Source organism: Tupaia chinensis, unplaced genomic scaffold (genome assembly GCF_000334495.1).
Source record: "Tupaia chinensis unplaced genomic scaffold, TupChi_1.0 Scaffold000402_1, whole genome shotgun sequence".
NCBI classification, from domain to species: Eukaryota; Metazoa; Chordata; class Mammalia; order Scandentia; family Tupaiidae; genus Tupaia; species Tupaia belangeri.
Window position 1 is genome coordinate 3,098,279 of NW_006159904.1, and position 12,714 is coordinate 3,110,992.

At 41.3% G+C, this 12,714-nt stretch overlaps 1 protein-coding gene across 2 annotated transcripts in view; it reads right to left on the reverse strand.

Moving 5' to 3' along the window:
* Positions 1-7,181: 7,181 nt before the first annotated feature.
* Positions 7,182-12,714, reverse strand: part of PROSER1 (proline and serine rich 1) — a 30,395-nt gene continuing 24,862 nt past the window's right edge. For both annotated transcript variants that reach the window (XM_006154202.3, XM_014590052.2), the window contains 3 exons: positions 10,432-12,217; positions 9,830-9,980; positions 7,182-8,495 (listed from right to left, as the gene is read on the reverse strand). In XM_006154202.3, coding sequence (XP_006154264.1) covers positions 8,373-8,495; positions 9,830-9,980; positions 10,432-12,217 — 2,060 coding nt within the window. In that variant the 3' untranslated portion in view covers positions 7,182-8,372. The remainder of the gene's footprint in view (positions 8,496-9,829; positions 9,981-10,431; positions 12,218-12,714) is intronic.

The window sequence follows — 12,714 nt, forward strand, 5'->3', positions numbered from 1 at the left end:
CTCCCTTTTCCTTTGGTTTCAGGCGAATGGATGAGTGACTGGTGATTGATCTGGAGTGTCAGCTTTGTTAGGATCTCTCTAATCTTCATCTGGCGCTAACCCAGTTCGCTACTACATATTGGAAAACTTGAGGCCCTTTTCTGTTCTGTATGTAAATACAGAGTCTATCCTGTCTCTTCCTCTGCTTATCACCATGTCATCACTTGGTGACTACCCTCTCATAGATGGAGCAGCGGAAAACTTTTCTACTTCCATCATATCCCATGACTAGGTCATAGACAATCTTTGCCAGAAATGAAAAGCTCTTGGGACCAGCAGTTAGCGTAATAGGTATGTTGCTGGATTTCCATGTGGTCGAAAGCAGTTCAAGTCCTGGACCCGGTGGCTTACACTCACGCCGGGCGCGTGTGTGTGTGTGTGCCCAAGATCCCAAGAGGAGAATAGAGGAGAAGGGATTGTGGCGTGGCCATCTCCCCTGGGGAGGGCGTGATTTCTCGCTTTCTGTCTCTCTGTCTCTCTCTGTCTTCCTGGCGAGTGCACACACCCTATAGCAAAAACCTCTCCAAAAAAGAAAAGAAATGATCTAATCCCTATGAACCAGATATCCCTCCACAGTCATATAGCAACGTGTCTGGAGGTGCAAGTTTAACATTCTTCTAAATACAATTAATAGTGGCCAAATATTACTTATACTAGACTGCCAGTCACTGAGGTGCAAGGTTCAAAACAACAAAAACAATAATTGTTCCCTGGGGGCAGCTGAAAAGAGCCTCAAGGGTGCTTGCTACAAATACATCCCCTTGGAAGATGACTAAGCAACTGTTTTTCTTTTCCCTGCGAAATGTTCTGAATGTCTCTCAGCCTAGAAAGCAAGAATGGCTTTGACAGGTAACGAGCAGCAATCATAAGCTTAGTTCCTATATAGTGGCCTTAGGAACTGAAATGAGCATGTTTTCGAGTTTTCTCCTCTTTTGTCTAAAATATAAACAATTAGGCCCAATGGTATTCCTAGCTTCTCTAGTTACCTTAATGGAATTTATCACGCTACCATCATGGGGGAGTGAAGATGGCTGAATCAATGGAAAGGTGTTTTAGGGCTCATGCACTCACAAGACAGAGAGAGAGAGGAAGAGAGAAGGAGAGAGAGAGAGAGGGAGAGGAAGAGAGGAAGTGAAAAAGCAAGCCGCCAAATCCGGGACTTGCAGTCGGTCTTGTGGCAGTCTAGCACCTTAACCACTACACCACCTGCTTGTCCCTGGGGAGGTGTTTTTGATGAAGACTTTTCTGTGTGATTCTATACTTAAGTTTTATCACTTCCTGCACTAGTGGAAGTCCTGAAATTAGGACAGCTAAATTTTTGTTTTAATAAAAATTGCCAGAGGGTACAAGTGCCCTTCAGAGACAGAAACAGAGAGAAGCAGAAAGCACTCTCGCAAATGGATGCATGGCCACACCGCAATCCCTTCTCCATTTTTTCACCCTGTCAGGATTGTGGACACACACACACACACACACTGGTTCAGTGTGGCTTTTCAAGCTGCTGGGGCCAGGATTAGAACCACAGTCATCCTCTTGGGATCTGGCTCCCTTAACCAACAGGCTACAGGGCTGGCCCAGGAGAACTATGATCTTCAAAGCCCCAATTCTATACTCACTCTTGACATAGAGGACATCTATCGTATGTACTACGCATATTTCCATGCCTTAACTACTAGGTCATGGGGCCCACCCCTTTTTCTTTAAACCCTGTTTTCTTTAAAATGAAGTTCTCTGATTTCATTACCCTTTCACCAATACACTTCATTATATTTTATTAGTTCTTATTTATCCAGTTCTTGAATTGCACATCTTTAAGCCACAAATTTAGACTCCAACACTATAAGGATATGTATAGCAATAATTACTCCCAAATGTAACTCTGGCCTAGAATCTTCTCCAGAAGAGTAAATACTTCCAGATATCAGCTGGCCAAAATTCTTTACCTCACTGTCTGATTAAATACTCTACACAGTAAAACACAATTGAATAGCAAGTTATTACGGAAGTTTTGTTGATAAATATGGAATTACACAATGCCTGTCTGGATGTAGAGTGTGTCTGTGTGCGAGTGTGCTTACTGAATGACATAACCACGAACATACTACTCAGTATCAGAACTAGAACACCGCCATGACTTCAGTACTGCTCCCCAGACCTCATCCCCTCTTCCCCAGAACAACCCATGATTTGTTGATTACTCTCTTGTTTGTAGTATGTAGATTGTATTATCTCTCTCTCTAAACAATATATTATTTGGCTCTACTGGATTATACTCTATGTAAAAATACTTGTGCAGTCTTCTACTGGGCTGTCAGGAAAGTCATGACACATTTTTGCATAGAATAACATGTCATGACTTTCCCGACAACCTAATGTAATTGCTTTTATTACTCCAGTTTCTAAAATTCAGTTGCATTACTATGTGAAATTACTGCTTGCTATGTTCCAGTGCTACTTTATACTTCATAGTATAAATAGACAACAGCTTACTTATTTGTAAATTTTTGGTGTTTTTTAAAAATAATGCTATCATAAATGTTTTTGTTCATGTCTCTTGGTACATAGATATACATGCAAGAGTTTCTCTAAATCCTAAAATCAAAGTATATCTATGCAGAAATGGAACTGCTAGATTTTATGTTCAACTTTGCAAGATTGGTGTAAACGCTTTGCAAAGCTGTTTTCCAAAGTTGTTTGCTTGCGTCAATTTAACATAGTGAACAAGTGTTCCTTTCGTTCCACACCACTGATGCCACTTGATATTTTTAGACTAGTTTAGTATTTGTCAATAAAATTGTTTCACTATAGCAAGATTTAGATTTTCCTGAATTTTTTTTTTTTTTTTGGAGAGATTTTCACTTCAGGGTGCGTGCGCTCACCAGACAGACAGAGAGACATAGAGACAGAAAGCGAGAAATCACCCCCCAGGGGGGATGGTCACGCCACAATCCCTTCTCCTCCATTCTCCTCTTGGGATCTTGGGCACGCACGCACACACACCTGGCGTGAGTTTTAAGCCACCAGGTCTGGGACACGAACCGCGGTCGACTACGTGGGAGTCCAGCGACATAGCCATTATGCTAACTGCTGGTTCCCAGATTTTCCTGAATTTTAATAAGGCAGAACAACTATTTTTTAGGAGGTGTTTTTTGTTTGTTTGTTTTGCTATAGTGCGTATGTGCTCACCAGAGACACAGAGAGAGACAGAAAAAGTGAGAACCACCCTTCAAGGGGATGGCAACATCAAAATCCCTTCTCCTCTCTTCTCCTCCCAGAGTTTTGGGCATCCATGCACGAGTACCTCGTGCATTTCAAGGCGTACAGGACTCGAATTGTAGTCAACCAAATGGGAATATAGCACCTCAACTACTATGCCGCCGCTGGCCCCAAGCTTAATAGCTTATGTATGGCCACTTACAATTCATGTTTTCTCTCTTTTTTTTTTTTTTTTTAGAGGTTTTCACTATAGGGCGCGTGCGCTCATCAGACAGACAGAGAGAGACAGAGAGACAGAAAGTGAGAAATCACCTCCCAGGGCGGATGGCCACGCCGCAATCCCTTCGCCTCCATTCTCCTCTCAGGATCTTGGGCATGCATGCACACGCACCTGGCGTGAGTTTTAATCCACCAGGTCCAGGACTCGAACTGTGGTCGACTACATGGGACATAGCCATTACGCTAACTGCTGGTCCTAGCTTGTAAAACTTTTTGAAAATCCTGTTAGGTTTTGATCAGAGTCACCACTGAACTCAGTGACTAACTCAAGAGATTTGAAATTCTAAGGATATCTGTTGTTGATACCCATGATCGTTATATATTCTTTACTTGGTAGGTTTACTTTGATTCTCATTACATTTAAAAACAATTATCCAAAAGCTGTTATTCATCTTTTCTTTGATGTATTTCTAGGTAACATGGCACCATTTCCTTTTTTTTTTTTTTTTTTTTTGAGAGGTTTTTGTTTGTTTGTTTTGTTTTTCACTATAGGGCGCGTGCGCTCGTCAGACAGACAGAGAGAGACCGAGAGACAGAAAGTGAGAAATCGCCCCCCAGAGGGGATGGTCACGCCGCAATCCCTTCTCCTCCTTTCTCCTCTTGGGATCTTGGGCACGCACACACATGTGCCCGGTGTGGGTTTTAAGCCACCGGGTCTGGGACGTGAACCACAGTCGACTACCTGGGAGTCCAGTGACATAGCCATTACGCTAAGGAGAGGTTCCCACCATTTCCTTTTTATGAAATTTTCTACTGTTGCTCATCTTTGAGAACACAAAATGATCTTTGGATACAATGTATCTGTAGATATCATTAAGCTTCAAAAATTCTATTAATTTGCTGCCTCTGAATAGCATCAGCTTTGTATCTTTTCCATTCTTAAACTTTTTACTTATTTTCTGTACCTTACTACACCAGCTACTGAGGATATCTGGTGCAATAATGAACTACACTTTCCTTGATCAATCTGATTTTAAAAAGTTATTTCTAATATTTTATAACAATGATTAATGTGTAAGTACTTTCATAAGTTTCTTTTACCTGATACTCTTTTCCTACTTTTTCTCTTTTTAAACCACCATGGTGGCTGAATTTTATCAAATGCTTTTTATGTGCAGATTGAGATGGGATTTTCTCCACTTTAGTGGTAAACTGCACTTTTAGATTTCCTGTTATTTTATCCTTTCACTTCTGGTATCAACTCAATTCGATTATGGTACATCATTTTTTTTTTTTTTGGAGAGATTTTCACTGTAGGGCGCGTGCGCTCGCCAGACAGACAGCGAGAGACATAGAAACAGAGAGCGAGAAATCACCCCCCAGGGGGGGATGGTCACGCCGCAATCCCTTCTCCTCCATTCTCCTCTCGGGATCTTGGGCACGCACGCACACGCGCCCGGCGTGAGTTTTAAGCCACCGGGTCCGGGACATGAACCGCGGTCGACTACGTGGGAGTCCAGCGACATAGCCATTACACTAACTGCTGGTTCCCGGTACATCATTTTTTAAAATGCTCTATTGTGTTGTTGATAATTTGATTTTTATTTTCTGTTCTCTTGAGACTGATCTGTATTTTTTATTTCTCATGCTATTCTTTCTTGTGTGAGTCTTGGTTATCACTGATAAGTTGGTCTTTATGAACAAGAAGATTTTTTTTTTTCTATTTTCTTCAAGAGTTTGCATACCCCTGAAACAATACACACATCCAAGTTCAGTAGACCCAGTCTGAAAAGCCTTGAGCTATTAGCTTTCTTTGCATGACTACGGATACATAGGGAAGTATAGGTATCACCTCAATGTGTATTTATTTCTTCTATGTTGTGCCTTCTCTTGCTCTCTTTTGGATGTGTTTTCTTATTCTAATTTCCTTCTCTACTGACTTTAGTGTTCACCATGAAATCTTCTCAGAGATACTCAAATTAAAAAAATAAATAGGTATCTTAAATCCCCTTTTAAATACAAGGACCACGGAGGATACTAATGTGATCACCCTTTCAAACTTACTTGCTAACATTGTTCAATATGTAATTTTTTAACTAACTGAACTAGACATTTATCAATACATTGTGTCACCTTTTAAAAACAAAAGGTCATTACATTTGATTTAGGGTAGTCTTTTCTAAAATGCTGACACCAACTATATCTTATAAATGGACAGACTAAAGCCATCTGGGAAATCAAGTGGTGGGCTTAAGACTAATCAGCTACTTTAATAGCTTTTGCAAGTCTTCGACTATTGGTCTTCCGGTAAAGGGAACAGAGAATATGGCTGCTTTGCCAATGCCAGTACTCACAGCCTTCATTTTTGGATTTTTATAAGAACCAGACAGCTTTCTACCTCTGATCCAGCTTCCACCCTGCAGTCCAATTGAGTTTTCTTAAACGCTGTTGAATACATTCCCAAACTGCTGAACACACTACACATTTCCAACTCCTTGCATGTGTTTATAAGATCTTTTGTGATCAGGTCCTCTCTTGTTATCCCCACTATTTACATAATATGCTCCATCAGCTGTATGACTATATTACTATGCTAGCCTATCAAGCTTTGTGCCTTTGTCATGTTAATCTTACTCATTCTTTGAAGGCTTCAGTGTCATTGAAAAATCTTTTTGGACTCTCCTCTTCCCCGCCATGTTTTCTTAGCACTTGGTAGTACAAGTAGCCCAATGTTCATAGTAAATGCTTGTTTCAAATGGACTACTTACTCCTGTGAGACTTACGTATCTTGGTTTATCTAGATAATTTTGTTTGTTTGTTTGTTTATCTAAGTAATGAGGTTCTTAGTACTTATCTTCCAGAGTTGGAAAATAGTGGGTCATCGTAAAAGCTATGTGTTTTTCTATGCAAAAATGTATTATGGCTTTTATGGCGACCCCAGAGATACATAAAACTGGTCCCCAGTAATTACTACAGGTGGTTCAAGAATGCTCTCTTCAATTGTGATATAAACTCTTACGTGCCCAGTAAGTGCAGGATGCCAGAATACATCTGAAAGATAAAGAGCATACGCACAGTTCCTTCACTCGAGGAACTCACAGAATGTATTAGGTTGTCAGAAAAATCATGATGTATTTTTGTTTTTCTATGCGACTGAACAGAAAAAGAATACCTAGCAGTAGCATTTCACCATATAAAGATTACTCATTCAAAAACTAGAAGTCGTCAAAAAGTTCATGGAAAATGCATTTTAAAACTACATGGGTTTCAGTTCTGCACCAAAATATAGTTGTACTGGAACTCTATTTTTCCATGAACTTTTTGATGTCCCCTTCTCTTTACTGAATAAATGGTCAACAGATATGAGCAACATAATATTAGAAAGTTTATGTGTAGACTTAAAAAGAACAAATGCCATCTCTAGCAAAAGGTATCAGATTAAGTACGAGTTACATTCTGTGTTCAGAGATAATTCAAGGTATAAATAAGTCTGTCACAAGAGTTGGCTATACTATGACTACTGTATAAGCTACTACTTCAGGAAAGGTGCCCTCAGTAGTATAAATTGGGTTTCAACTAGATTTGGACAAAACTGCTCAATATATTAGTTTTAGCACGCACAACAAATTCAAACCTATCCAAACATTCATTAGAGCACAATTGTTTGTCATATCCATAAAGTTTATTTTTAAAAAATTGTTAAAAACTAACCATACAGGAATATTTATTAATATACTTAAAAAGTTTGTTCCCCAAGTTGAAGGAAAATACATTAGCAACATCTTCCAGACACCATCTTTATAAAAGTAAAACTTCTAGATGCTGAAATGTACTACAGTAGATTCTATAGTTTACACTTTTAATCACAGGATTGGGATTCATTCTCCCTACTCCCCCGCCCCCGCCCAGTGTGGCAGTTCTTCTTCAATTAATAACATTCGGTCATGTTACACTACCACAGACCCTTAAATAGAGTACACACTGCATATTTACTAACAGAGCAAGTCTTCTCTATTTGTTGTCACATAATTATTTCAGATAAGCATTTGACTTTAAGTACAAATAGAAATACTACATCCCATGATTGTAAACATTCACCAAGAGCTTCCAGAGTACAATGAGTAATAGCGGCGGCCCAAGAGTCGGTTAAGGGTTCCTTGCTAATTTGGATACTGCTGAGATTAGGAAAAATGTCTTGAAGGCCAATTATTATAAGCCTTACGTATTATTTCTGTAAGAAAGTAGTTCTGGATATTTTGTTGAAAACACCTGAAAGTCATTCTAAAGACTACATTAAGCACCATTTTCACTTACCTGAAATACATTGAGTTAAATTCAGCAGTAGGTATGATCATTAATATCAGAAATTAAAAAATAACTGTGAGTGTCAAGTTCCCTTCTGTGGATACATATGGAGTACTGAGGTCCAGCTGATGCTAACAGGAACCACTCATGCATACCAAAGGTGGTGACTCCCCCAGGGCCACATGCAACCCATGAGTCTGAGGCACGACTATTACTTCTGTCAGTGGATGCTGTACAAGCAGATTTAAGGCTGTATTCGGCTATAAAGAGTTCGATCTCCTCTTTAATATCTTTCTACATAGGTCACCTACACAATTCAAAATTTCATAGAATGGAAGGTGAAAAGTCCCCGAACACTTTTTAAATACTATCTGCATACAATTTATTATCAGCTTACTTACATAAGGGAGAGTTCATACTTAAAACTGTTTAAAAAATGAAACCAGGATTTTCAAACTCCTGTCATCATTTCCCCAAGATTATCCTCATTCTCATTTTCAAGTTTTTGGCCAACTTCACAGTCATCAGATTGTTCACTGCAGTTCTTATGCAATCCGATGTTGCTCCGGAGGACAATACAAATCAAAATGTATTCACTGCCACCCACTTTGGGACAGGCCTGGTTGCAAAGAAAATGGTGTTCCTGGTGTTGAAGGATAACTAGGAAATCCATCAGGTTGAGCCGGATAGCTTTCCAGAGCTGCAGCTGAATGGACCTGAGAAAAAGAACAGCAATTTAGCCGAAAACCACAATCTACTCTGTGTGCCTTTTTCTGCATATGCCACACACAGCTAGCTATTCCACACATTTCTACTCCATAGAAAGGAAAGAACGAACTTTGGAGAAAAGGAAATTATACTCAGTTGCCTACTTCTTCTGTTTTTTGGAGAGGTTTTCACTATAGGGCGGGTGCGCTCGCCAGACAGACAGAAACAGAGAGACAGAAAGCGAGAAATCCCCCCCAGGAAGGATAGCCATGTCACAATCCCTTCTCCTCTTTTCTCCTCTAGGGATCTTGGGCACACACGTACACGCACCCAGCGTAAGTTTTAAGCCACCGAGTCCGGGACACGAACCGCGGTCGACTATGTGGGAGTCCAGCGACATAGCCATTATGCTAACTGCTGGTTCCCATAGGAATGTTCACACTTCTTCAGGTAGAAGAGATGCATACAAATGCCACAAATATATTGAATATATTTGCAAAGAAAATCTAGTATACTAGACATAATTTTCTTATCTATTTTTTTTTTTTTGCTTGAGTTGTGGACTAGTTACAATTTAACTGTTATGAATAAAGACTCCATTTTATGGGACCAGCAGGTGGCGTGGTGGTTAAGGTGCTGGACACTCCCACATGGCCAACCACAGTTCAAGTCCTGGATCTGGTGGCTTGCTTTCTCACCTTCCCTCTCTCTCTGTGTCTGTCTCTGATCAAACTAAAATAAATGAATGAATAAATAAGAACAAATAATTTTTTAAAAATTAAATAAATACATAAAGACTCCATTTTATTAAGTAAAAATCTCCAAACTGAGATTTTTAACCTATAAGCAGTAAAAGCATTCATACAGATGACTAGATCCACTGCCTATTACTCTTCTGAAAGAAGAGAGCAAATTTATAAATTCTGTGAGATCAAATCTCCAGACATTCTGATAAAAGTCATTTTGGGGGGCTAATTTTAGAATATCCAAACTGATATTGCCAGCCACATAGCACAGTGGTTAGGCACTGTGCCTGGGAGCTGGATCCCACTGCCAACTGTAGTTTGAATCCTGACCACAGTGGCTTGAAAAATGCACTGAGCACATGAATGTGCATGGTCAGGCCCTAATGATGGGAGGAAGAAACTGATGAAAGGGGATGGCAGCATGACCACACCCCACTGGGGGATGCGCTTTCTCTGGTGTACATACATGCCCTGTAGTAATTAAAAAAAAAAATGTTCTCAGAAACACATTGAAAAATGGCTACTGTAATGTTACCACTACAGAAGTTAGTTCTGTCAATACGTATGGTCCCTCATGTCCGACGCTGCCCACTCACCTGCTGTAACAGAGCTGACTGTGCAGCTGCATTATGCTGTAACTCTTGCAAAGATGACTGAGAAGGATTCTGAGAAAACCCAGGGATACCTGGGAGGGACAAAAGGCCTGAAAAAACAGAACTGCCTGCAGCTTGAAGTCCAGACGATAAACTGAAACAATTAATAGAAAAACAGGTCAAAATGCAGCTATGCTATAAAAGCTACTGCTTCTAAATTTGTCAATACTCTTTTAAGATGTTAGAAACATAACAAAGTTAGAATTTCTTCTTCTGTTAGAAGGAACCATAAAAGCCAGTTGCCAAGGTAAAATTTATTTCTTACAAAGTATATTACACTGTACTCAACAAGTCTAGGTTTTGTATTTAATACTCTCTTTTATAAGCAAGTTAAATTCCCAAATACAAATCCTACAATTATGTGAACAGGTATGTCATATATTCATTTTAACCCAGATGAAGAGTCACAATACATTTTTTGAGCACTGAAATTTGGGCCCAGAATAACATAACTTCTGGCGTTTGTTTGAATAACTTAAAATAACACTGTGAACTATAAGTTAAATAAAAAATAATTTTATCCTATTTTAAAAATCATCACATACCCAGCTTGTGCAACGAGAGCAGAGTTGAAATTGGAACTAAATGCCGAAGCGAATCCTGGGAGGACAGGAGCTGGTGATGGGGCAGTGGCGGCCACAGGTAGTGGTGTGACAGCTGCGACTGTTGAGGGCGCCTGCAGCCCCGGGAAGGAAGGGAGAGCGGGGGTGACACTTGGGGCATTAGAGGCAGAAAAGCCAGGATAGGAGGGATTCGAAGCTGGTAAAGGTCCTTGGGTAACTGAAAACAGGGACGGGACAGCGGTAGACAGGCTGAGGGGGAACGGTGTCGCCGAGACTGGCGCCGAGGCAGAAAGCCCTGAGAGAACAGCTGCCGTGGAGCTAGAATGAGGGACAGACGTGGAGGGGACAGAGGCGGATGAGGTGGCTATTAAGGACCCTGGAAGAGATACTGATGGATTAAGAGATGGGTTGCCAGCTAAAGGAAAATTATTGGTCAAAGAAGTAAAAGGAGGCAGAGCAGTGAATACTGGAGGGATAGGAGTGGAAGACCCATGTGGAGCCAGGGAAATGGAGGAAAGGGGGTTTGAACCATTTAAGGGAGTACTCAAATTGGAGAGACCTGATAATGCAGGATTAAGGCAAGTCGATAAGCTGATGGGCACTGATGTCGACGTGTATGCACGACTCAATGTCCCTGGCAAACCTAAAGTGCCATGAGAGGGAGTTACGGAATGAGATGGGCCTTTGAAGGCCGAGGGAGTGGGACTAGTGGGCTCGGTTTTGATCATAACAGGAAGAGTTGTGACAGCAGGGCTAGATGAAACATGCAGGTCAGTGGTTCCTGCAGGGGGCCCGTGCAAAAGGTTCACCGAGGAGCCACAGCTAACTGGCACTGACGCTGAGGAAGATGTAGGCGTAGCTAAAGGAGATTGCACAGGCAGAGTAGGGGGAGTGGAAGTTGTGCTGGCCACAGGAGACGGCAGGCCTGGGAACATGGCCAGTGCTGGTGTGGAAGACCTCTGTGGGGCGGGAATGGCAGATGGGGCATAGCACTTGTTAGAGGCTGAACCAAGAGAATCGGAGCTCTGATTAGTAAGAGATGACAGTGAAGCCAGCCCACTTGTAACAGCAGAGGATAAAGCAGAGGAGGTGATTAAACTGGTGTCATTTGATGTCAGGAAGCCTTTCAGAGCAGACAGAAGAGGACTGTTAACACTGAGGGAACCAGCAACACCAGGAGCAGAACCACCAGCAATTACAGAAGGAGTTGGGTTGGACAGACCCTGGGATGCTGGTGTCAAGGGCAAAGGCAGACCTGCAAAAACAGATGACAGTGGTGTAGAATTTGGGTTGTTGGCAGAAGCAGCAGTAGAGTTGACAGAAAAGGGGAGGCTAGTGAAAGGCGCAGAAGTAGAAGCAAATGTTTCACTGGAAGCAAGAGTGGCCCGAGGTGTAGACGTGGCCTGAGGGGCCGGGGAGGGAGTGGCAGAAGGACCTGGCAGTGGCACTAGGCCAGAGAAAATGGAAGGAACAGGAGCAGATGTTGTACTGTGGACAGAAGTGACAGGTGCAGTAGGCAGCGACAAGGTTCTGATAACTGTTGGGTTTGGCGTCGATGGCTGAGGTGTGTGAACAGCCGAGGACACCTGCCCTGGGAACACAGGAAGGACCGTACTGGGCAGGTTCATTCCAGGAACAGTGGCGGCCGGAGATGCTGATGGATGATTTACTGCCTTGACAGGGGATGCAGTCGGGACCGGAGTTGCAGCAGGTGTTGAAGGAGTAGAACCATGAGGAGAAAAAAGTTGACTTGCTGGGGTGGAAAAGGCTGCAGAAGGGGGGAAAAAGGCAAGAATTTATTACACTGAAATGTCTAATTTTAACTCAAAAGAAATGCTAACAATTTTTGTAACACTTAAAACATATCAAGGAAAATCAGTGAAGGTACTATCAGCTCATGCAATATCAAAACCACCAGATTTCATTACCCTGGTCCTCATTTTGGAGCCTCAGTCAGATCCAGTTGTCTTCTAGACTCTGTTTAGAACTTCCGACTTACACTGAGGAGCTTGCAAACAAAATTCCCCTTTCACATTTTGACACTTTTTTTAAAAGTAAAAAAATCTAATTTAATTGTGATTAGTATTGGTCTACTGATTTTACTTCTAATTCTTTCAAACTACTTATCTAGAGTATTAATCATAAGTTAGTCCTCCTCTTTTTTTTGGCCAGAACTGCCAACTTCCAGTAATTAACCAAAACGACAAACACAAAGGGAAAGAGGAGAGGCACCCGATATATGTTCTCTAGGCCTTTTAGAAAACA